This window comes from Equus caballus, chromosome 23 (assembly GCF_041296265.1).
Source record: "Equus caballus isolate H_3958 breed thoroughbred chromosome 23, TB-T2T, whole genome shotgun sequence".
Lineage (NCBI taxonomy): Eukaryota > Metazoa > Chordata > Mammalia > Perissodactyla > Equidae > Equus > Equus caballus.
Window position 1 is genome coordinate 55,529,491 of NC_091706.1, and position 26,038 is coordinate 55,555,528.

At 39.2% G+C, this 26,038-nt stretch overlaps 1 protein-coding gene across 29 annotated transcripts in view; it reads right to left on the minus strand.

Annotated features, from left to right (window-relative positions):
* Positions 1-26,038, minus strand: part of ELAVL2 (ELAV like RNA binding protein 2) — a 155,845-nt gene that overhangs the window by 59,909 nt on the left and 69,898 nt on the right. For 11 of the 29 annotated variants that reach the window (XM_070249119.1, XM_070249112.1, XM_070249114.1 and 8 more), the window contains exon 2: positions 10,891-11,134. In XM_070249119.1, the coding sequence (XP_070105220.1) occupies positions 10,891-11,119 (229 nt within the window). In that variant the 5' untranslated portion in view covers positions 11,120-11,134. Of the gene's footprint in view, positions 1-10,890; positions 11,135-13,898; positions 13,990-26,038 lie in introns of all 29 variants that reach the window. The other 18 variants (XM_070249102.1, XM_070249103.1, XM_014735500.3 and 15 more) reach the window with 3 other exon arrangements.

The window sequence follows — 26,038 nt, forward strand, 5'->3', positions numbered from 1 at the left end:
AGAATATAAAGATCTAAAAACAAACGCCGTTTAGTATTTTGAGGTCAAAATATTAAGTCCCAAATCACTCTGCTTGAGAAGGCACCATGCTCTCTGCAGCATACATGGCAGAATCCCTTGGCCCTATGTTTAAGAAGATCCAACTTAAGAGAAAAGTCACAGAATGTTAGAGCACGATAAGACTTCAGAAATCATTTAGGAGAGATCCTTTATCTTATACGAGGAGAGATGTCAATTGATTTGACACACCATAACCAGCCTATTTAGATACATTTGAAAATGGACTAAGAGAAAACGATAATTCATTTTAGCGGTATGAAAAAAGCTCTCAGAGACCAGCAAGGATCCGAGTCAGGAAAGAGGATTCAGAAGGCAGTTCCTTGAAGGCCACACTCTGTTAATGACCCAGTGACTCCTTTAGACTAGATTTAAAGCATCAAAATGTGAGGAAATAAAATTGTTCCTTCAGGCTCCAGTGACCTCGAATACAAGGAAATTATCCTGGTTTAACTGTTTACGCGGCTACGCCTCCTTTAAATCTTACTTTAGAAGGAGAATCTGACTTTCTCAGGATAAAGCCCAAGGTCAAAAAACAAGTTGTGAAGAGTCAAGGGCACCATCACTTCTACTCTACAAGGTAATAAGGAAGAAGATCTATCACCTCAAATGCAAAAATGCAAATTTTAGTTGAGCTGGAGGGGTGGGTCTGGCGGTGGATTCCAGGACTTGTGAGGCATATACGCTCCCCCTTCAAAATCAAAGCATTATGTACAAAACAGAGTTCCAACCAAAAGTACAATGATGAGAAAAGAACTCATTAAGAGCTAAAAATAAACTCTAATTCACAATATGCATAAGGATTTAACAAAAAAAGGAAAACAAGATGTAAAATTGCATCTGCTAAGTTAACCATGCCCTCACGGAATCGCCACCCCCCTTACACAAACTGAAACTGAAATCTGTAAAGTCTGTGATGACTGAATAAAGCAATGCTTTAAATGTTTGCAATGAATATTTCAACAGAAAGAAAACAAAGGGATAGCAACTTTTTCCTAAATCCTCTGATGTGCTAACACTACAGGAATACTGGGCTTCTGAATATTCAAACACACAGATCTCTATTTCTCTACTTGAAAATCTTATTTTATGAAATCAGAATTTTTAGTAATGGTATTTACAATTTATATTAAAGGGGTATTAATCTTAAAGAAGAAGATGTCAATGAAAGTGAAAACAAGCTTCAGTTTTTATCTAACCAATACATCACGGCTCAATTTAACAACTTGCTGACCTTCCAGGCCAATAACAGTCCACTGGGAAAGCTTGGATGAGGAGACCTTCATATTTTAAGTCAAGCTAATTCATTCCGAATAACACTCACACAATACCACAAAGAGCAATAACTCCACACTCCAGTAGTCTAGTTCATAGAGGTTGGTGTAATATCATTAATCATCTTTTGGGGTTCCCAAGTCCTGCCTTGTACATTTCCTCTTCCTGCTTTGTCCCATCCCTAAAAAATCAATTATGTTGATCAAATCACCTAAAAAAAGCAAAGGATAGAAAATCAGCTTCACGTTCTTCCTATATCATGAGAAACTATAAGAATTCTAAGACAACCATTTGGAGATTTTTTTCAAGAATCAGCTTACCCAAGAAAGTAAGTCTGCAACCTTCATGTAACTGAATGAGTATTAAGTGGTAGGAAGGGGACAGGAAGGAGAGAGTACCCTGCATGCTAGGCACTTGAAAGAAGAAACTGAACTTAAAGAATCAGCCTGTGTAAGGTTACAACACAAGTAAGTGGCTAGGTTGGGATGCGAACTCCAGTGTAACATGTTCTTTCTAGGCAAAAACCTCTAAAACTAATACTCATTAGGATCATCTCCCTAGCAGGGGAGCAGAAGGTAGCTAGAGTTTTGTTTCAATGTGAATCCCAAGAAGTTGATTCCAAGCTACGCAAATAACATCCCTAGTGTACACAAGGGTTGGGAAATCCTATTACCACTGCATTCAATTCCTTTCACATGGAAACATGTATGAGATCACTTATAAACACAGTTTAAATCCTGCCATCTTGCATTTTTTTCCTTGAAGGAGGCAGACAGACTGAGAATCTTTGTTCCAATTTAGAACCATGTAGAATGATCATCTCTCAATTAGCTAAAGATGATGTGTGATGTCAGAGATTACTGAGCAGTTAGATCCCAAAAGACAGTTTTGACTGAGGATCTGTTTCTTTGCAGTACTTCAAAGAGCTGCCAAAGCTGCTTTACAGAATAAAGCCCCTCAGAAAAAATATCTGATGACAGATATCATCACCAATAAAAGGGACATCCAATGGTGTCATAATATTGACACTTTAAAACTTTAACAAGCAAAACCAAATACGTTAAAGAGTAAAACATGCTAAAATGAGCCACTGCAAAGGCCTGACAAAGTAAAATGCCAGAAAATATTTTTTAAAGTTGACCTTTTTAGTTGGAAAGGCACGCTCTCTGGGTTTCCACAGCTCTCAGAATCCAGGAGCAGCAGACTTCACGGAAAGTCAATTAGCTCAGAACAAGCCCCAAAGAAGCTGACGAGTTCTGGAGCACAGCTTTAGCTTCAATGATCAACTACTCTGTCAGGAAATGTTTGAAAGGAAATGTTCCAACAGGTACAAAATAAAAATGCTTTGCTCTATTCAGAATTTAGACAGAAAGTTAAAAAAAAAAAAAAAAACAAAGGCTGGTGCTAAGGTAATACATAAGGTAATAGAATGAAAACCGTCAGAAGAGAAACAGGTTAATTTTGCATAACACCATGAAATTGGGAGTGGGGGAGGTAAGTCAATTTCATATGTGAGGAGCAACAGGATTTTAACATCTTACAGATTACTAAAAGAAGTAATCTTGTATCAATTTAATTGCTCCTCATCTTCTCCCATTTAGTTCACTATCTATTCAATCTACATTTTTCCAATTATTACTAAGACAGCCACTAAACAATAAATTGAAAATGACTTCTTTTGTTTTTTTTAAAGATTGACACCTGAGCTAACAACTGTTGCCAATCTTTTTTTTCCTCTGCATCTTCTCCCCAAATCCCCCCAGTACACAGTTGTATATTTTAGTCGTGGGTCCTTCTAGTTGTGGCATGTGGGACGCCGCCTCAATGTGGCCTGACGAGTGGTGCCATGTTCGCGCCCAGGATCCAAACCAGCAAAACCCTGGGCCACCGAAGCAGAGCACACAAACTTAACCACTCAGCCACACAGCCAGCCCCATGGTTTCTATTCTATACCACCAATCTCCTGATGCAAAAGTACACAAAAACTAGAAATAAATAGTGTGAAACAGTCAAAAAGTCTGGAATAGCAAATAATAGCACCCAAGCCCTCATAACCTGCCAAATTATAATCGGGGTAAATCCTTATGGGAGAGCTTCAACTGTATTTTATTTTCTATGAATTTGAACACATTAACGAAGTTTGTGTTTTATACCAAACTAATAAGGAATAAAGTCAAAGCTGTTAAATACTGTCCCTAATCTACCGGCAAGACAATATGGTCATTCTAGAAGCCCCAGTGACAACAGGGCCAAGAAAGCACAGAATGCAAACTTCTAAACCTCATAGACCCAACAGGTTCAATCTCATTTTCCCAGTAAACGTTCTTAAAAAGCAGTTGGAAAACTGTGTAACCAGCTCTTACGAGTTGCAATACTTTTCTTCATTTTCTTCTAATGGAATAAAATACAAAGTAATACATGGGCCAGCCCAGTGGCAAAGTGGTTAAGTTCACGCGCTCTGCTTCACCAGCCCAAGGTTTGCAGGTTCAGATGCCAGGCACAGACCTACACTCTGCTCATCAAGCCATGCAGAGGTGGCAACTCACATACAAAATAGAGGAAGACTGCCACAGATGTTAGTCCAGGGCCAATCTTCCACAGCAAAAAAATTAAAAATAAAAAATAAAGTAATACAAATATCAACATCAAGAAATCAGAGAAACAAAAATCCAGATGATTAACAAATTAATCAGGAATGCCTGTTTCATACTTTTCTATATCCTCATAATACATGTTTTTTCTTCCCAAGAACTAGCAATTTAAGGTTTCATTACCATAGGATATCCAAAGAAGAAACTGTTTCGTTTAAGTTTAATTTATTTCATGGTGAAGGGGTCCAGAATATGCCATTCCAAATATGCCACTTTGGCTTCAGGAATATTTTGAGCTGAAGGTAATTAAGAATCAACACATGCAGGAAGAGTTCTCTGCCCTCCCCTTTTCTACCTAAAAGCAAGTCATACATTTCCCTTGTGAAGGTGACCCCCTTTCCTGTATCAGGAAGAAGAGAGCAAATCCTCCCCACCACTGTTGATGGAGAGCTGGCTAGCACAAGATGAGTCTGTGTAAACGAGCCTTGCTAAAATAGCTCTTATCTTCCATGAGTTTCCCCCATATATTTCCTGGTCACTTTCCATGTTTTATAGTCTCTTGGAACTCAAACCCCCTTTCTTTTGTTAAAATGGTATATAAGCCCCCAAAGGTAATGACTTCGAGTTTCACTTCTTTCCTGTGAACTCAAGTGCACGTCAAATATTAATAAAAATTGTGTGCCTCTTCTCCTGTTAATCTCTTTTTCCCTCAGTTTTACTGAGATATAACTGACATACAATATCGTATACTCTGTCTTTTGTTAGGTTCAGTGACTAAGGATCTGCAAATTAAACTAAGAGGGCAGAGGAAAAGTTTTTTCTCCCTAACAATGGTAAATAACTATATTTGAGTTCTTAAATTTTATAATTTTCTGATTTCATCATCCTGAAATCCTTTGTCTAAATTAATCAGCACTGACACTGTGAAAATTGTTCTATTAACACACCCAAGTTCAAGGTTTGAGGGGAAAACATGAACCTAGAAAAATAAACTTTAAAGTTTTCCCCCGAAACTTTTTTAAAAGCTTCTATAGTAATACCATCAAATGTTTGAAATGACTCATTAGCCATGACCTTTGGAAAAGACAAAAGTACAATGGAAAAATAATTAGGTTTACAAATATATTGATAAATACATGCAAATAAAGTTTCTTCAGTACCACCAACAAATGAAGTTCATTTCATTTTATACTAATTTCATTTTATATAAATTTAGCCACTAAAATCTAAAGATAGCCATACTCAAATGCATTATATTCCACAGTTAATACAGTAGGGACCACCAAAGCATTTATTCTGTGCAGCCAAGTTATCTTGTTTCTTGAAGATCTGGGCGCACATCCAGCCCTTCTGCCCAATTTCTAATTAAACAGCACCCAGAGTCTGCAAAGCCATTACCACCCAATCAGTCTGCTCTTTTCAATCACTTGTCTGCAAGAATCAGAATTTTTGATCTCTTGATACTATGGACACCTAAGAGCTGACCTTAAAACTGTAACTGACACACACAACCACCTTTTTTTTCTTGAGGAAGATTAGCCCTGAGCTAACAGCTGCCACCAAACCTCCTCTTTTTGCTGAGCAAGACTGGGCCTGAGCTCACATCCGTGCCCATCTTCCTCTACTTTATCTGTGGGAGACCTGCCACAGCATGGCTTGATAAGCAGTGCGTAGGTCTGCACCCGGTATCCGAACCAGCAAACCCTGGGCCACTGAAGCGGAACATGCGAACTTAACCGCTGTGCCACCAGGTCAACCCCACAACCACCTTTTTAAAATTAGTGTTCATCAAAATAGCCTCTTGCTCACTGTGACTGACTGACTGACGGCATAACAGTAAATAAATGCTATTAAATTTGAAGGCATACATTAGACTAATAAAACACCACTCATCTGTTTCAATCCTGAGAGCTAAGATTGTATTTGTTTTTAAAAAGAGGCGAGGATGCCTCTAATGCCATTAAATGAAGTTTGAAAATCACATTATTCTGATAAACCAGGATCAAAACCAACTTTAAAGTTCTCGGGAAGCAACAGAGACTTAACTTAAACCTAGCTAACTCTCATATAAAAAATGATTTTACTGCACAGGTCCTAAGGAAAAAAAAAAGAGGTCTGTGTACCATCCAAGACACTGCCTGTTCACAGGTATTCAACATCAGCAAGGTCCCTCCTCCAGCCCCCTGTAGTTTGTATGTGTTTGTTTGTTTTGGTCTCTGTTTCTCCGTTTTGCCCGAAAGCTTCTAGTTGGCAGCTGATGGGGTCAGCATAGGACCCACCTCAAACAGTTCCCAGATTAAAAAGACATCACATCAAGACAAAAAGAGAACCACTCATTACCTGAGGTCTTCAACTAACTCTAATTCTCTCAATCCTGGAGTTTCAAAAACTAGTTACACACTTACACACACACACACTCTTTTAGGGAGAGATTCAGTAAAGACGAAGCCCAGTGACTTTTAAACTCCACATCTCTCGTCCAGAACCCGAGGAATTAACCCATCAGGGACCAATGCTGGGGAGGAAGCAGCACCTGAAACAGTTTGCCACAGAATTAGGCACTGCCGTTATAACGCCTCTCCCACCCATCTCCAGCCAGAATTCAGGTTAACCTGGAAATCTCTGGTTCTATCTCCCTGCAAAATGTTCAGGAAAAGAAGTGGATAACTCCCAGGTAACTGGAACATTCTAGGCCCTACCTATGGAGATTCTGATTCAGTAAGTCTGGGCAGGGCCCAGGAACCTGCATTTCTGGCAGTCAACTCAAGTGATCTCAATTCAAAAACTCTACTGACTATACTTCAAAAGACTGATTCCCAAAACTGCTTGCTTGCCCAGCAAAATCTCCTGGGAAGCTTTCCGACAACAGATTCCAAAAGCCCCCAGAATCTGTAATTTTAAAACTCCCTCAGGTGAAGACATACAGCTAGAGTTAGGAATCACTGGGCTAGAATATCTGAATTCACAGTCACAGATTATACAGTTTCTAGAGAAGCATGGATGTTCTCATTCATGTCATGTATCCCTCAGTCCTTGACTCTCAAAGTCTCCCATTCTCCTTCTGAAGAAGACACACTCACCAGAAGATGCCCCTCAGTGATCCTAAACAAGTTACATGTCTCACTATAAATTCATCAGTTGGTCCTGTGCTTAATTTTAAAGAGTTCTGGCCTCTAACAAGAGCAAGGAGGAAACGTTCCAGGAAAGAATTAGAAAACCACAATTCCGTTCACCGCTCTACCACTTAACAGCCATGTGGGCCTTCAACTAGTCATTTCAACAAACCTGGGCTCTCATCACCTGTTAAGTGAAGGAGTTGGCTAAGGTCACCTCAAGGGCTTTTCTGAGTCTAACGCTCTATTATTCATTCCTTGCATCATAAAATCCATTCCACTCCTCTAGAATGCAGCATCAGCAGGTGTCAAGGACTCTGAAGTGCATTTAACAACTCAAAGGGATGGACCGACATCAGCTAGGCTGTACAAGCAGCAGTAACTTCTCATGATGAATGCCTATAGATAGGACACAGGATGAAGCATAAAGCTGGGCATGAGCCCAAAGAGAGCGCCTAAAAAACAACATAAAAAATAGAATTTAGGCTAGGGAGAAGATTATTGTATTTGCTACTGAAGATGTTTCTTAATGTATCTTCTAACCTTCATTCTATCAAAAAGGTGACATTAATTTGCTAACACCAACACAATCTAAAAATCATACACTCTCTTTTAGGACTTAGGAAAGAGGTGCACACTTTCCTCACCGGATATTTCTGTAGCTGAAATACAGTTTCCTAATTCAGCATTATTTAAGTAAGGAAAGATTTAAGAAAAGCAAAAAGGAGGGATTTAAATTTTATTCCCAAAGAGTGACCCCAGAGTTTTCTTACAACCCAGACAATTAATGCTCACCTTCTACAAAATTAGAATACAAAGAGCTGGCCCAATAGCTCCCCAGAAAGTAGGATAAGTTGGATAATCAGAGAGGGACCAAGGAAATCTGACTTGACCCTAAAAATGGGCACTGATAAGCTGTATAAGCTGGCTAATGCTACTCACTCACAGGGCAGGGCCCAAATCTTCACAAATTCTTTCAAAACCTTTCTAGACCCATGTTAATAGTAGCTTCTTAGGAAGATATGCCCACATTGCAAAGTGCAACCATTCAAAACCCAGTTTTAGAAATCTACCATTTACTAGACTATTTTGTTCAATATAAATATTTCCTAAGAAATTCAGAATAAAAAAACAAATCTAAGGTAATTTATGCTCGATGTTAAATGAGTCAGACCCTTCTAAGGGTTGAACTCTTAGAAAAACACTTTTAACCCATACTGAGAATAAGATGTCGGTGGGTCACATCAAAGCAGGGTTACTAGAAGAAGAGGTCCTTTGTATTCAGATGTACCTGTCCGACTTTTTATAGTTTGTTATCATGGATCTTCATTTTATGAAACATGCTCATATTTTTTGACATGAACAGGTTATGGGAGAGTTTTCAGATTGTCTGGTAACCAGCTAACAAATGACTTCAAAGTCTTCTGTAGCAACCTACTCAGTGGAAATCTAGTGTCAGGGACATATCCCCCAAAATGAGTTCTGTGGTCAAACAAGGCCAGGGAACTCTAAGTCAAACCGGTTTCTCTACTGCAGGATTTTAACCGTTTTCAATATGCTGATGATCTGCAGTGTGGATCTTAGGAAACTGCGGAGGGCAGCATTTCTCAAACTTGTCTGTCAATGGAACACTTATATTGAGGAATATTTGTGACTATATCTCATGGAATGAAGTTTAGAAAACATCTTCCAATCCTCACGCCCACTGTGGATTTTCTTGGGTACTCCACTTCCTTACCAGAGGTTTTAAACAGAAATTTTACCACGGTGGAGAACTCCGTTAGCCCCCTCTCACTGCAAAACCAATGGAGGGGCGGCAGGAGGGAGGGGGCTGAAAGAAACAGACCACAAACATTCATGCAGTTTGCCAGTGTCTCACCATGTATTTCAGATTACTCATGCACTGTGGGTCTATTTCCACTGTCCACCACACTACAGCTGGGGAGGCAAAGGGTGTGAAGATACAGAACTCAAACCTACCCTACTGCACCACCTAACAGCTCTAGTAAAAGGTTCACAAGAGAGTAAGATAATTCAAGACTGACCAGAAATGAGAGATGAAAATCTGAGATGTTTCCTGTGGAAAATGCCTGATACAAAGGCTGTATGATTTATTTAATGTTTTCATCTACTCCCAGTATCCTACAAAAAATGTGAGTGTAAATACGCCTTCTTCAAGCATTTTTTTTTTTTAACGGTAGGGACAGCTACTAAGCAATCAAACCAGAAATCACATCAGCTATGTCACAGCCTGCATACCATTATCAGTCATTTATGCCAAAGAGGTTGCAGAATTCACATAGAAAGGATAGAGTTTTGCTAAAAAAATAAAGTTCAGTATCAGGACATATATAACAAAAGCCTTTTGTTCTCTACCTGTTCCAACTGTTTAAAAACTGTTTCTTTATAAATTTCGTGTATGCTGCTCACATTGATTTTGGAGAAATCTCATCCATTTGGTTATCAGTACTCATAAACAAAAGACAACTCTCCCGGATGATATCATGGTCAACATCTAAGTAACATTAGTAGTTATGATACAGTTATTCAGTATGGATTGATGACAACCAGGTTTTACTTAGTTTTTACTTGGTTTCAATGAGTACGTTTTCTCTGTGAACCTCAATCTGTAGCTCAAGAAAACGTGACTGTGAGGCCAGGCCCAGGCACGCACGGCAAGAACTCACTCACTCATCCTGGAGGGAGCAAGGCCTGCTGGCTTGATACAAGAAGAGCTAACGGTACCATCTCAGAAAAAGTCAAAACGACCCCAAAAATCACCTAGTGTGACCCTGCCTCTGTCCTCTACTTCGCTTTACCCAAAGGAAACCTGAAGCCAAGAGCCGACTTGTCCAAGGTCATATGACTAAGTAAAGTTCAGACTCCTGGTCCAACTCGTCACACTGCCGAATACACAATACCTAGCAATACCTAACAGAATACCTAGATGTACAAACTGTATCTTTTACTCATTTCAAGTAGTTTTATATTTTTGGTTATAAGCCATGTAAAAGCAATTTGATATACACAATCACTCACATTTAACAATAACATGAAAATGCTAAGGAGTCTGTCTACACTTAACTCCATACACTTTCAGTGTCTGAAAACAATGCCTGCAGGGAGCACTAACCCTTCTATGACAAGAACATGCTCCTTAATTAAGTTTTGGCTTATTCTAAAAATTAGGTCAAATCTTACAAAATACTAAGGAGATTTTCCACTACCTAATATTCAAAATGTACCATCATTAAAGGCCTAATTACCCATCCCTTTCATTCTTATCTTTATAAGAGGAGCACTCATACACCACTTTTTCCTCTCCTTGACAGGGAACAGAACATAAGATCTCGCTACACTCAAACTCTATCAGCGCAAATATTTACACACTGACAACATGAATATTACCATTTACTCTGTCATATACATTACAAGCAGAAGGCCCATACAGACTTCAGGGAAAGGACATTTAAGATGTCTTTTTCCTCTCCCAAACACAATATTCTCCTTACATCTCATTGCTGAAATGCTAAATCATGTAAGCTCAGAGAACCAAAAACTAAAGGTTAACATGACACTTGCTGCCAAGACACACGTACACTTCTAAAACATTTTTCAAAGACATTATTGTACATTCTGAGTATACAAAAGTCTAGTTATAATATATACTGCCAATAAAAATATTTTATGCATTAAAAGGGAAATAAAACTCTTAAAACTAAGTTTCATACTGCTGATGCAGTGTAACAGAATACCTAGATGTACAAACTGCAGCAATGAATGGTTTACAAGTAGTAAACTTATTATTTTCTCACAATCCTTTAAATGTGAGTAACCTACATAAAACTGCATACCTGTTATTTTGTCTCTTACAAGCTTACAGGACTCTATCTCACCGATGCTCCCAAAAAGACTCTTGAGCTCCTCCTGTGTCATGTTCTGAGGAAGGTAGTTGACTATTAAGTTGGTCTTGCTGTCCTCTGTGTTCCCAGAGTCAACTGGTGACGAGCAGTTATTGTTGATGGTGGTTGGACCATTGGCCGTGTTATTGCAAGTTGGTCCATTAGACAGTTGTGTTTCCATGGCAGCAATTACCTGCTGAAAACAGAGAAAATAAGAAATGTCAGAATTCATATTGCACAAACTATGTGAGATGCCATCCAAGAATTTAAACACTTGTCACTAAACACAAGTCGTTCTGCTGAAATTACAACAAAGCTCCAACAAAAAGTGCAACACCTACGCTAATTTTTACAGCATATTAAGCTATTCAATTTAAGAACACAACTATACTTTCACATACATAGTCCATACATGCACATAAGCACAATTTAAATCTTAAACATTCTCTAGAACCGCATTCTGGGTCTATTCACATACCCTTACTCACCTGCAGTGTCCACTGACTTGAGGAAATTTAGTACCAAAGGGCACAGAATTGAACCCTGACTAAAAATCATACAAGAAAATAAAAGTGATTAACATGCTACCAAAAACAAACCAAAAAATGGTCTACCTCACTTTGAAGAGATTTTCAGTTAGCCTAAGAGTTTCAATATTCTAAAACTGACAGACATCCATTAACTTAAAATCAAGGAGCAAGAGTACTTTAAAAAAAAATATAAATTTGTCAACATGTACTGTTTTGGTTACATATGGAAAATGTTTTTGATTAACAATATCTTATACCTCTAATGTTGGTAAGAAATAAGAATCGTATCAGCTGTTATGTCTTAGGGCATGAAAAGAATTTATAGGATAACTTGGGAAAGAAGCTACACGTACACTTAGTGTACACCTTGTAGAATCTAAAAGTCATTCTTGTCAACCTTGGCAACTAAAGATCACCAACAAGGCAACTGTCTACAGCATCAAAATAAAATCCCCAAATAATTCAATATGATATTTTGCTTTGACTCTGACTTTAAAGGAAAAAACAAAACCCTATCCAATCCACCAAAACAACAACATAAATATATCAACTTCTGCAAACAGACCAGCCCAAGAAATTTTGATTTGAGCATATGAGCCTGTTGAAAATGCCAGTAAGTAAGGAACCTACACACTTCAAATACAGGATAAACAGCAGTCAGGGAAAATGGCCTCAAACTGTTCAGGGTACTCTAAAAATCACTTATTAAGCAAATTTGGATCTGGTGTCCTAAAAAATCAATCCTATGCCCTTTGAGCAAAAGAGTCACAAATCACAACCCCAAATTTTCTAAAATCATCATCCAACAAAAATCTACTTTGGACAGCCAAGACTGGGGGGAAAGCATCACTGAAAGGATTATCCATATTTATCCAATACATCTCTCATCTCCACAAAGAACTCCTTCTCAAACTGATAATTCTAAAGTGATGGGACGTTAGTTTCAGGGAAGTTTTAATATATAAGGCAAAGAATTTGAGGCAAAACAAAAAAAGCAAAGTAGAGGGAAAGAGCGTTACAAGAAAGGAGAAAAAAGAATCTTTTAAAAAGCATATTGCCTAAGAAAAATACAAGGGCCCAACAGTGGCTATGCCTATAGGAAGAACTCTCTACTGCCAAGAGATGTTTATAAAGAAGGCAGCACAGGACAGACTGAGACTGGTCAGAGTGGACAGAATCCGTGCCATCATGATAAACAATAGAAGACACAATCCAGGCTATCCATGAATATCAAACAACCGAGAACCCCTCCATGACTTCACCTCCTTTTCAAAGAAACACGTATTTATTCTACAAGCTGCAAACTCTCTCTCTCCAGTAAGTTTTCTCAGGGAATACTTAAAGGAGTAAAGGAAAATAAAGAAATCTTTGGAAATCTGTATGAAAAATATCTGAAACAACTCAAAATATGTACTTTATTATAATTAACAAATTTATCTGAAACTGAAAAAGGAGGTTTCAGATTACCTAATAAAGCATAACTGTTTCGGTTTGTAGAGTATTAGCTGTGGGTCACTTCTCGCAGCAAAAACTTGAGGGATTAACCTTTGCCCAGAAGTTATGAAAACAACGAGTTGCAAGATGAAAGTGGCCAAAACCAATTAAAACAAATTGCTATTCATAAGTCAGGATATATTTAGAAACTATATAAGCGCCCCAAATATGAGATTCGGACTAAAGCTCATTGGGATAGCATTTGAAATATAAAGTGTTCATTGACTGAAATTAGCAGGATTTAGCAAGGACAACAAACACTCCTCACTTAATTGCACATTTATTTCCATGTTCAGGTGGCAAGAATGAGCTCCTAAGCCAACATTCAAGTGAACAGCTGCAGTAGGCTGTGTGCGCTGAAAATTACAGCATCTCTCAGCTATAGGACCATCTGCTCAGAATAAAATGATACTAATGTGCTATATTTTACAAATAATGCATATTCCATTGATAGGTTCAACACAACTGTTCACAGAATGCAAACTCTTTCAACAGTTACTGGGCAAATAATTTTCAGCCAGATTTACAGTTTCAACAATGTTTTTTTTTGAGCATCAGGAATTGTAAATAACTTCAAAATTTAGTAACCAAAAAAATACATAGTAAACAGAATTTAAAGAATTACGGTAACTTAGTATTCAGACCATACCAAAACTTTTTTTTTTTTTAAAAAAAAGCTTGTCACTCTTTTGAGTCTGCACTAAATCCTAATTTCGATTATAAAAAGTTACATACAAAAGCATGGTTCTGATGCTACATATACCACTATGGATAAAATTGCAATGTGCTTTAAGTCCTAATGATGGCCATACCGCAATAGGTTAAATGTAATAATTAGAATGCCAAATGAAAAGTTCAAGTGTTTGGTATGGCCTCAGCACTCCTGCAACATGCTAAAAAAGGTAGCCTACAGAATTTAAGAAAATTCCCACAGACCCCGGTCCAAGGCTCTGCTGCCCACGAACCACTTCTAAGCAGAGAAGCCACATCACACAGTCTGACTGCCATGTTAGTTTGGAGTTGCCGTCTGCAATATGGACACAAAAAGTACCGTATGTTAGATGAGCAAGATAATGCAACAAATCAGTTTGTACAAAATTTACAGTGTTTGTATTGATATTCCCAGCACGTCCATGCAGTGTGGCTTAATTGAATTTGAGGCAATTCCAATCTAATCTTTCCAAATTCACTTTAACATGTCGTTTTCTTGCACAAATTAAGCATTTTTAATTAAGAGCCTGATTTTAAAACAGTATTAACTAGTTACCTTGGCATCTATCCTAAAGAACTAACCTTACACATCTCAAAAATTTTTAAAAATAATAATAAAATGAAGCAAAACACTGCATGCTGTCCTGTCTCTTAAGGATGTGGGAGAAGGGAGGAAAAGTGAATGAAATTTTGTAGTGAGGAAAGGCAGCCATGCAATTCATAAGTGAATGCTTTGCATAAAAGCACTCGTTTCCCAAAATATCAGAAGGGCATTAAGAGAAGCTATATTTGCCCACACTGTTATATTATACTATAAATGATCCTTAATCCTGGGACTTAAAATTAAAAGCGAGTCGAAACCCCGTGAGGTTATTCTGCCACTATAGTTAAACCGCTCTCTAACAGTTTCACTGAGAATTGTTCACGTATACTAAGAGGCAGTAAACCAGCATCTTTCAATTGAAATAATTGGACCAATAAATAGGATTGTTTGGAGTAATGCTTGTATAGGATGTCAGCTTTGTCCCTGAACGAAATCAAGTGAACATTTTTTAATATGTAAATTGTAAACCCAGCACGATTTGAAATTAGTGCTGCTATGAGGCCTCCAATATAGTTAATGGGCCATTTTCCACTTACACAACTTGCCCGAATACTAAACAGAGCCACCGACATTGGCACAAAAGCCAAAGTTTACATTTTAGCCACACATGCAGATGCTTTAAATGGTCAACATAATATTCAGAAAAACTCAGTCTCTGACAATAAACAATGAGCAACAAAGGAGGGCAGAAAACACCTTTTACTTGAGGATTTACAATTAGAAAAATTTCAACCTTAGAGTTAAACCTGGCTGTGATTTGACGCAAGCGACCACATTAATAACCTGTAACAACGGATTCCATTTTCTGACATCTACCGAAAGGGTTTAACATACTCTTTACAGGATGCCATGAAAATGTTTTACTCTTCTTCCTTTCTCCCACTGTTGCCAAAGAACGCAGTCTGATTCTATATTATTAAAAAAAAAAAAAAAAAACCCACTATAGTTGAACTCAACCTGTGAAAAAACAAAGTGCTTTTATACCCATGAAATATTTTGCCAAGAACCTAACTGTGGTTAGACTACATGGGTAGAAGAGGAGGACCACACCCAACAGGTTAACCCAAGCTTAAATTTACATCCCGAATGTCCTCAGGAGTTAGTCTTTAAACATTCTTCACTACATAAAACCACAGAGTCAACCGTAACGGCCTCAGTCCTTTCTATTCCACAGAAGGCGCACACTAATGAGCCAATCTATTAACAGCCCTCTTTCTGAAAGCCCCAGGGACGGGGACAATCACTTCACTGCACCAACTAGCTAGGAAGGCTGTGTATGGAAAATGATTCTATTGTACTTTTACATTTCAAGCACCCCAGACAGTTCCTCTGCTTGAGGCAGACACATACCTTTATGGGAAGTTATAAATAAGTTGCTCACATGGCCCTCAACCTTTATGCTGGCCAACAATTCAGTTACTAAAAATGTAAAGCTACTTCCCCTTCACTTAAGGACGGGCGATTCTGCTCTACTCAATCTACCACAGACAAGCGGGCTGTGCACTATTTATAGATTCTACTGGCTCTGAAACTCTTTGGAAGAGAAAAAAGGCCATATTCCAGCAACACAGAACCATTAATTTTAAGGCTTAAAAAAATAATGTTTGAATATATGTTCATGTCTTAATTTAGATGTCAGTTGTGCCAATTGAGACTGCTTTTTCTCCTGTTATTCTCCATGTAATAATTTATGAAAAGGCACTTGAGCATAGATCAATCTAGAATATTCTAAACTTTCCCAGGGCTCCAAGAGCTAATGATGAGGTGTTAGTTTGGTAAGAGCGTGATTTTACTGGGAGGAGGGGGAGTGGCCTCTGTTTTCACACTCACACAATTTACTTTTAAAAATCCGTAAAAACTTTTTAAATTGATTTTTTTCCCTTTTTATTTAAATGGCCCTCTATGTACTTTAATTTCTAAAGTTTCTTACAACAGTGGATTTTTAGGAAACCAATGCTGCTGCTGGATTTCTCATATCTGGGACCACGGTTTTCTGGTCATAAGAAAGAAAAGGAAAAGTCCTTATTTTCCAAGCTTTGTAATAAAAAATTCTGAAAACCACAGTTATCAGCTTCTTTCCTGCAGACAGCCACCTAACAAGGCAGACTGCTAATGAAAAACATCCTAAATATATCCTGAGAATTCTCATTAAGTACAACGTCTGCAAGGGAAAAAAAGGTGTCCAAGACCTAGAACCCACCTGATTTGGGGACCAGACCCCTGCAGGTTAAAATCATAGCAGGAGTACCGAAAGGGTCACTGCACCTCCCCTGACAAGGCCTGCCCCTCTGCATGGGCCGCTCCATTGCTATGGTTACCAGCCTGATCTGGACCCTCATCTCTCTTCTGGACCACTGAATAAGAGCATCCCAAAAGGTCCCTCATCATCCTAATCCACACTAACCCCAGACAGATATTCCTAAACCCTCAACAGATAGCTCCCTGCTGCCTATCAAATTAAGTAGGAACTACTCAGTATGAACAGTATAAACAGCTGAGACCCTCTCTAACTACTTTTCCCAGCCCGTTTATTCAAGCACCTAAAAGTCTGAACCACTCTTTGTGCCTCAAACATTCATAGTACATGCAAAGCTGTATGTCCCCTGACTTTGCTCAGGCAGTTCCACCTGCCTGGAAGGGCCTGAGCCATACCCACCCTATATCCATTTCCAGGGTTTGTACAGACTAAGCATTCAAAAACATATGTACGGACAAGAATAGTTCCTTTAAAAGAATTGGAGCATGAAAGGGCGATCACCTCCCTAAATGCATGCAAACTTACCAGCTTGTTTTTCTATCCCACCTCAAGTATTTCAAAGCAGAGATAATTACGAAAGCATTATTTTCAATTTTTGGCACACTCCATCAGCCACCCTCACCCACTGAAATCCATATTTTTGTTAAACGGCGTAACAAAGCAAACTATCTTGAGTGATCACTTGTGTATTTTTATTCCAAGAGCCTATCACACCAACTTGCCAACTACAAAAAAGCTGGAAGCCAAGACAAATCCAAAAACATGGTACACGTGGTAGCTCCAAGTCTCTGGCCAGCAGGGTTACTGAGATGTAGCATCTGGAACCTGGGTCTAACTTGAGGAAAATGGCAGAGGCAGAGGTATATGTGAAAAAACTAAGCAGATTTTAACAAAAAGATGTTTAAAAATCCGTAATAATTAAGTTACAGATCTCCAACAGCTTTAATTTGATACAGACTAAAAAGTTTAAGCAAATATAAAAGGTAACATCTCTAAAAGGAATCATGGCTATAGTGAAGGACAACCATCTCTCTCACACTCAAAGGGCCCAGCTTGGACAGTGACCTTAGTCTGGACACTTATTTGCAGCCAGAGGGTTCTCAATACCTAGAGTAGCACAGAACCAGCATAGCGCAGTCTTTCCTTTGACCACATCAAACCTCTCTAAAGGCCAAGTTACAAGATAAACAGAAGCCACTTGTCTCTAAACTTTAAGATCAGAACCTAGCAAAATAAAGACAGAAACCTTGGTCAAGAAGCATCTTGCTTTGGGGAACTCAAAGCAGGGAGCTAAAGCACTGCAATAATAAGTGAAGTGAGTAATGAGAACTTAGATACATACGAGAACTGGGTAAGCAACTGATGGGGTCACCTATCCAGAAGACGCCATTCCTACAGAATACTGTTTTATCTTTACCACTAAAATGGGATTTAAGGACACATTTCAGCTTTACTGAATTAAGCAACAGAAGAGTCAATCAAGCACTAAAATCATGAGGCTGACGTGTCAGCTACAAGAATGAGCCATTTGTTTGTTTTCTTTAAACCTCTTCACTTTGCTTTGTGGTTCCTAAAATAATAAAGCTTTGTGGCTTTAAACTTCATGGGGCTTCCTCCATCCTAGAATCCTGGCAACTCCCCACCGAACCCCCACACCATTTTAGCTGCCTCACCAGCTCTATGGATGCCTCCGCCTTGTGAAGCTCAGATTTTTGGCTTTGGGGCTAACAAGGGTCCAAGAGCTGCCAAAGACAATGCACCGAACAGCTGCAGAAGTCACAGGGAGAATGTTCTTTGGCAGTGAACACTAACATCTCTCTGTCTCTTGGCCCTTGACGGCTCCTACAGACCAACTACGGACTCTTTCCAACGCCAGTCTTTCTGACGTTTTGTAGTTCTAGAGCTGGCAGGATTAAAAACTTCGAGGTTAGAGAGTAAAGCTAATGAATTTAGGGGTCCCAAGTCCTTCCCTTCATTCTAGGTCCATTTTCAGGCATCCAGGCTGGGCAACAGGAAAGTAAAGATATGCTCAGAAAGATTTGCTTAAGCTTCACACACTGTTCATTCATCCATTCACTCAACAAACATTTGTACATAACTCCCAAGAGCTAAGGACCATCCTGGGTACTTGAGATACAGCAATGAAGAAGTACCCTGGAGTGTATATTTACAATGGGAGGTGTGTGCAGCAGACCAATAACGAACATATGTAAGAAAACAGGATATTAGCTAGAAGGAAGTGTGCTTTGGAATAAAAGAAAATGCAGAGTAAGGGGGACTGAGTAAGGGGATTGAGAATGTGGAGATGGGGGAGGGGTAGTTTGCAGGATTAAGCAGGAGGCCTCAGTGAGAAGGTGAGCTTTGAGCTAAAGTTTGAAGGAGTTGCAAGCTAGCCACTATGGTAGATAGAGTAATGGTCCACCTTAGATGTTCACATCCTAACCCCTGAAATCTGTGAATATGGTATGCTGCATAATGCAAAAACTTGGACATAAATTGAGCCATTTTACAATAGAGTCAGAGCAGCCATTCCAGACGAACTATCTTGTTCGTCTTGTTCCTTGAATCTGGAAATGGGACAACCTTTGGACTGGGCCAAAACAGCAACTGTTTTATAAGCAATTGTTTGAGAAGTCAGACATCCTGATCACAAGACTGATGATTGTGGACTTTCTGAAGATAGAATCAATAACCAATCATGGACAGCCAAGAGTAGCTCAGCTTGTCAGTACTGATGAACTCTTCTTAAAAACATCTTACCTCATCTTCCCCCTTCTCCCCATAAAAACCCTGAACCCCTCCTGTAATCAGGACACTATTTGGGTTTCTTCCTGAATCTGTCTCCCCAAATTCCAATTCTGTGCTCCCAAATAAACACTCTGCCTCTTGAACTGGTTTCTGATTTTTATAGGCTGACAATGACAAAAGGGATTTAAATTGCAGATGGAATTAAGGTTGCTAATCAGATGACCTTGAGATAGGGAGATTATCCTGGATTATCGAGGTAGGCCCAATGTAAACAGAAGAGTCCTTACACAGTCATGCATCCATTAAAGATGAAGGTATGTTCTGAGAAATGCACCATTAGGCAATTTCATTGTTGTGCAAACATCGTAGAGTATATTTACACAAACCTGGATGGTATAGCCTACTATACACCTACACTATCTAGTACTAATCTTATGGGACCACTGTCATTTTTGCAGTCCATCGTTGACCTTTCCAACATCGCAGCATCATAATGCGGTGCATGACTGTAACCTAAAAGAAGCATCTACAAAACAGAGAAGAGGATGTCAGAAATTGATTCGTAACCTAGGAGAGCTTCTTTAAAGCTGTCAGGATTGAAAATAAGAAAATATCTCAAAGTTCCCCCCAAAGGTTTAAGGCAAAGTAGATGAAGGTAATGAGCACAAGTTACATTTTGTGAAATGGAAGTAAACTTTAAAATCTATATTCTTCCACAGGGCCATTTATATACCTCCACAGTAGTGAAGGTTAACTTAGGAGTTAACCCAATCTTGGTTACAGGCTGGAATACACTACTTTCTAGTGATGAATCATTCCAACCTCATTCTTTCATTCCATCCTCAGTGGGCCTAATTAATTTCCATGCCATTATTTGGCTATAGAACCTAAAAAGGGATATGAGTATAATAAGAATAAAATCAACTACTCCCACAGTTTTGTAGCAGAGTTCTTGTTTGGTATAGGCAGATAAACTTGAATTGCTGAATTAAGACAGTTAACATAGTAATCAACACAGAAATTGGATTATCTTCACATTATTCTACAAAAGTCACAGCTAAGGGGAACCCCCTCAGGGTAGTAAAAAATTGTGAAAGGCTGATTGGAAATCCTTAAATTAATCCCTGTAGTTGAGGATTTTCATTAGGTAGGTTAAAACATAGCTCCTCTGCAGAATATAGACACTAAAATACTGTCATATTCAAGCTCCAAAACAGAAAGTATGCCTAGTCTTAAAGGGAATAAAATATAAGACAAGGAAGGCTTACAGTCACAAATACCGTTTTTAACTCACGAAGGCTACAAAGGGCCACAATACTCCATCTGGCCCCTAAGGTTAACATTTCCCCTTCACTGTCATTTAGCAAGACTTACAGATAGAAAACCAAAAACCATCGAGTTTAACCCCAAGTAGTTGTATACCAAAACAAAGGTATCCAAAATGTCAACAAAACAGGGTATATTTTCTTAATAATGTTGGGAGGCTACAAACATTTCAGGTAAACTTCAGAGAAACTGAAAATAAAGAGAGGCTACCCTCGACATATAAAATCCTGTAACACATTAATGCATTGTGGAGAGCAGAATAGGCTCTCCCCACCGTCCACTGTGCAAGTATAAACCTTGATCAATACAGACGGCTAGCTCCCTTCCTCTCTGAAAAGGGGATCATCTCACTGGTATTCACCTATGAAATGTCTTTTTCTTTTCAGCTGATGTTTAAAGTCCTGCCGTTCCCAAGAGATACATACTTTTGATTTAGAAATATGACTATGAATTATTTAGTACGGAAAGTTGGAGCATCTTAAAAAACAAGATTCACACAAAGAAAGATACTTTATTTCCTTTGGCCCACCTCTTATCCTTCCTCCCAAAAAGCCTTCTTTAAAAGCTACATCCTAGCTACAAAAAAAAAACTAGGTCCATCTGTGACTTCTGATGTAATTAAGCTCCTGGTTATTCACTAAATTTCAAGAGGGGAGGGGGGGCAAGAAGCGGCATTCAATTAAAGTGTTATTTCTACTCCTAGTGATTCCAATTGGGGGTGGGGGCCTGAGTGGAGGATCACAAGGAAATTTCTGGTTAATCTGCTGCCTAAGAATGTGTATAAGAGTTAATACTTTGAAAAACACACACACGCACAAAGTAAGTTAATGCTATACGCTACGGAGCAAGTAAGGCCTTTCTTAGCTTCAGACTTTGTATGTAGCAGGCACATACACCCAATCCCAGATCTCAGATAACCTAACAGGGAAGGGAGTCAAGGTGCTTAGGTGCCCTGTCAATGACTGTCACTTCAACGTTCATCAGGCTTCTCACTGTGCAAGTTACCTTAATATCACTAAAGTAAAGTGCATTTTAAATAAATGCTTAAGGATCTCTCAAAATACACTGGGGCAAGTGCCCCCCACTGTATAAATGAACATTGAAGCAGGTGTGTGAGCATCTATATGCATATAGAACCTACTTATGTATGTCATACATATTTCCAAGAGCTGATGAGAAGCAGTATCAATCTCCCAGAAGTTGACGTGGAGAAAGGGGGAGCATATGAAATCACAGACAACATTTTAACATAGGAAAATTTTTCTTAAGACTCAAAGCACAAAAGTGTCTAGCCTTTGAATTATTTCCACTCTGATAAGAGGGAGAGGTGATCAAGGGGTCTGTTTTCTTTAAAAGCTTCAATTATATACATATAATTTAGTCAGATAATATGTCAAAGCACTTTACAAATTCTGCAGTGCTAAGTGAATATCAGGGGCTATTATCATTATTGTTGGACAAAGGAAGATGCTTCTTTTAAAACGTTCATAGAGAATGTGCTTATCTGTCGCTTAGGTTAAGGCTTAGTCTTTTTTTTTTTTAATTTAAATATGTCTAAGTGGGCAACAAGGGTGCAGACTTGTGTTGAGAGCTTCTTAATATAAAAAGGGAACACTGTGGACAGGAAGTACAGCACCCAGACTTTGCTCCATCATGACTGTCAACTCCTGTGCAGGGCCTCTGAGGCAGATGCTATGTTAAACTACATTTAGCACACAGTCACAAATGGTGACTAAGGAGGATAAGAATTTTTACTTGAAATGCTGCAATTTTTAACCCCAGACCTCTAGACTATATTTAAATATATACAGGGCTAACAGCCTAAGTGTTTCACATCAGAATTACAGTCTTGTCTATTTTAATTTACCTTACTTTAAAAAGTGTACACACACACACATGAGTACACATGCCTTCCATCCTCCCCAACTTGGTCTTCCCATCCTCAGCCTCCAGGAATTTTAATATTTAAGATTAGAAATTGCTATCTCACTGTTCCTTTTGCTGAGAACTCCAAGGATGATACAAGCATCTTCTACCTATATTCAGATCTATTATTTACAGGACAGGGAGAAGGGGAGTGCAGAGTCGCATCCATGATTGTCCTCTAGAGTCTAGACTGATAATGTGTATAATGAGATGTATCACATGGTGTCACAGTTTCTACAATTCACAGATCATGGAAATGACCCATACACATCCATCCACAACTGTACAGTCTCCTGCCATCTTTCTCCTATTATGATTTTTAAAATGACCTGAATTTAAACATTCTTTTTTGAAGCCTGCACTAACTTCGGTTTTAAGAACCCATTTAATTATAAGAAAATAAAAATAAATAAGGCATCCTCCTGAACTCTCCACAGGATTTGGATATCTTTTGCTACGGGAAAGAGGTTCAGATTATCTGACTGCCTTCTGTAGTAGATTTAATGAAACCCACTACTAAAAGAGGGCAGGGGAAAGTTGGGAAGAAAAAGAAAGCAGCATTTATTGATTTCTTATTCCAGGCAAGGCCTCAAGCTAGGTATTTTACAAACAAAATCCCACTTAATCCTTTTGTGCACTATGAGCTATACACATTATCTTCAGTTTACAAATGAGGATTTCAAAGCTTCATGAATCCACAAAGCTACTATTTAGTAGAGAAACTGGGATTTGAAGCCAGTGCTAAGACTCCACGTAAAGCCTCCTAACTGATGTCTCTGCTTCTAGGCTCACCCCTTCTCCATCCCATCCTCCATCCCACAGCTACAGTGATCTACCTAAAACAGTCAGTATCCCATGACCGTTTCTCTCTAAGACCTTCAGTGCCTCCACACTGCCCACAAAGCAGCAACTCCACTCCGCAGTGAGGCATCCAACTTGACCTGGTTCCCACCTCCTCTCCACGGATGCCCACCACTCCACACTGCACACGAGGCTCTAACCAATGCCCCATGGTTCCCCCCACGCCCAGGCTGCTTCCCACTGTTACTCATGCTCTTTTCTCCGCCTGCCAACAGCCTCACTACCTTTCTTCTTCTGGTAATGAAAACATCCTCAGCACTTGAAAAGAAGGCACAACGCCTCCAGGAAGCCTTCTGTGAACTGCTGAGCTGGGCCAGATACTCCTCCTCTGTGCTCCTGTCTGCCCATGCACTCACCTTTGTCTCCTCAGCAATGACCACGCACAGAGATCCATAAAGAGAAAGAGCATCGATGCCGTGAAGTGCAATTCAAGGTGGCGAGCAAATAAAATTCTCACTTATTTACGGGATTTTTCATGTGGTTTCACACTCCCCGCCAAGCAGGAAACTTGCCAGTGCAACTACATTTACCTGGAGGAGCCAGTCAAAGACACCTCAGGTTGTTAATAAAGGGAAAGGCAGACATAGTAGGCTGCCATGCCCCTCACTAACACACCCACACACCCCTTTCCAGATACACTTACTAATTCTTATATTATAGGCTCAAGCTTCAAGTCGAATCAGCTTTTTTTCTAATCCCTAGCTACAAGCCTTTGGAGGGAGAGACGGAAGGGGCCTATTGTCATTACATCACAGTTGAAAATAAGCAAACCTCACCACCTATGTGAAAAACCAAGAGCACACCAGAAGTTCACTCCCTCTCTCTTGCAGCCCGGCCAAAGTCTCACAAAGCTGCCGTACAGAAGAAACAGCCAGGGCCAGAAAAGCAACATCCCTGATTCACTGGGTGGGACCGGCACACCGTGCCAGACTCTAGGAAAACAAGGATGCCCCAAACATACTCAAATTCCACCTCTCATGGAGCTTCTGAAGAACCACACCTGCACCCAGAGAAATCAAGGCTTCCAAGGCAGTCTTTAAGAACCCACAGCCAGGAATAAGAATCTCTCTGGACGACCTCGGCTAAATATTGTGCTTCTAAGAAAAAGATAAAAGGGCAAAGGCATTGCTGCTATGGCAACTACCACCTCTAACTTAAACATCTGAGCTTGGACACATATTTCAGCAGAAATGAAGCATTTTGCTTCCCAACGTTTAAAATGCCAGAGAACGATAGGAGACCGTGCAGAGCTTTCACATTTAAACATTAAACTGGATGTCTGCCTCATTATGAAAATTTGAAATTACCAAGAAGCACAAGCTAAAGTTTCTCTGATTTAGGACTGCTAAGTGTTTCTTGGTACCCATTTCCTGCCATACATTTATCCCACATAAAGAGCAAGTTTCTTTAAAAGAACTCTCTCAGTATAGCAGATTTAATACGTAAATTGCTTGGCAGTAAATACACAGTATTTTATTGCTGACAAGACTTTCAGAAAGTAGGTACTATGGAACGGGCAATATGCTAGTCTAGAGCAGTTATGACAGCAATCTCTTTCAGATCAGCCTAAAAGGAAAGAAATTTTTACCATCATCTACTACTTTAATCTCAGGTGGATTTGGAAAAAAAGGATCCTCAAGCCATTCTTGAGGCTATGGCCCCAACCTCAAATTTTTCACTCTTTTTCTGTAAAGAGAGCAGAAATCTACACAAGTGCACTCTTTCTTAGACTTCAGAGTTCCTTGACTTGATTTTGATTGCCGCTCTCTGGCTGAGAATCCTCACTGTAAGGGGAGTGGAATTGTTTAGAAACGTGATTTTCCTATACCCTCAGCCCCACCCAAGCAGGCTTGTTAAAGCCACTCTGTGTCAGGCTAACAGCCAAGATTCACAGCAAGATCCAAGGACTGCAGGCCTTGGAACGGAGTTAACGAGTCAGGACACTATTTTTCATTCTCCATCTCGAGAAGAACAAGAACAGGGGAAGGGAAGCATCGAGGTAGAAGCAGGAGTAGTAAATTAAGACTGGAGAAAACTTCCACTGCATTGTAACACTCATTAGAGCGAATTTCACTGACATCAGATCAAGAAAGAACAATTATGCATCACTGGCCAAGACACAGCGGTATTTCTCCAAAGTAACTTCTTGTTCTAACTGAAAATGACCTATATCTTGACTTGCTAAAACTAAAGACAGTTGGCCTCCTATATTAAGAACTGACCAAAATGCAAACAAATGAATCCTCTTATTTATCTGTCAAGGTTGGCTACACATTAACTAACACCTACTACTCAACATGGCCAACAAAAACAACAACAGCTGGGTGTCCACTTTCGACATTCTTCATGGTATAAACTTGATCATACACCCAATGGCATGGTGAACAAGGCTCAAGAGTGGCTCTAACTAGCAAGAAGAAAAGTTGGGGAGAGAGGGAGCCACAGAGCATAAGGAGGGAAAAAGTCAAAAGTCTTGCTAATTAAAGTATTATGCATTCAAATAAATAGCAGGATCCAATAGCCACAGTAGTAAAACCAAAAATAAAATTAAAAGACATCAATGGACCCTGCTTCGTCTACTAAATCAAAAAGAGGTTACAGATCATATCTGAAAAAAGGACTAAGGAAAGGGGCCCAAAAAAG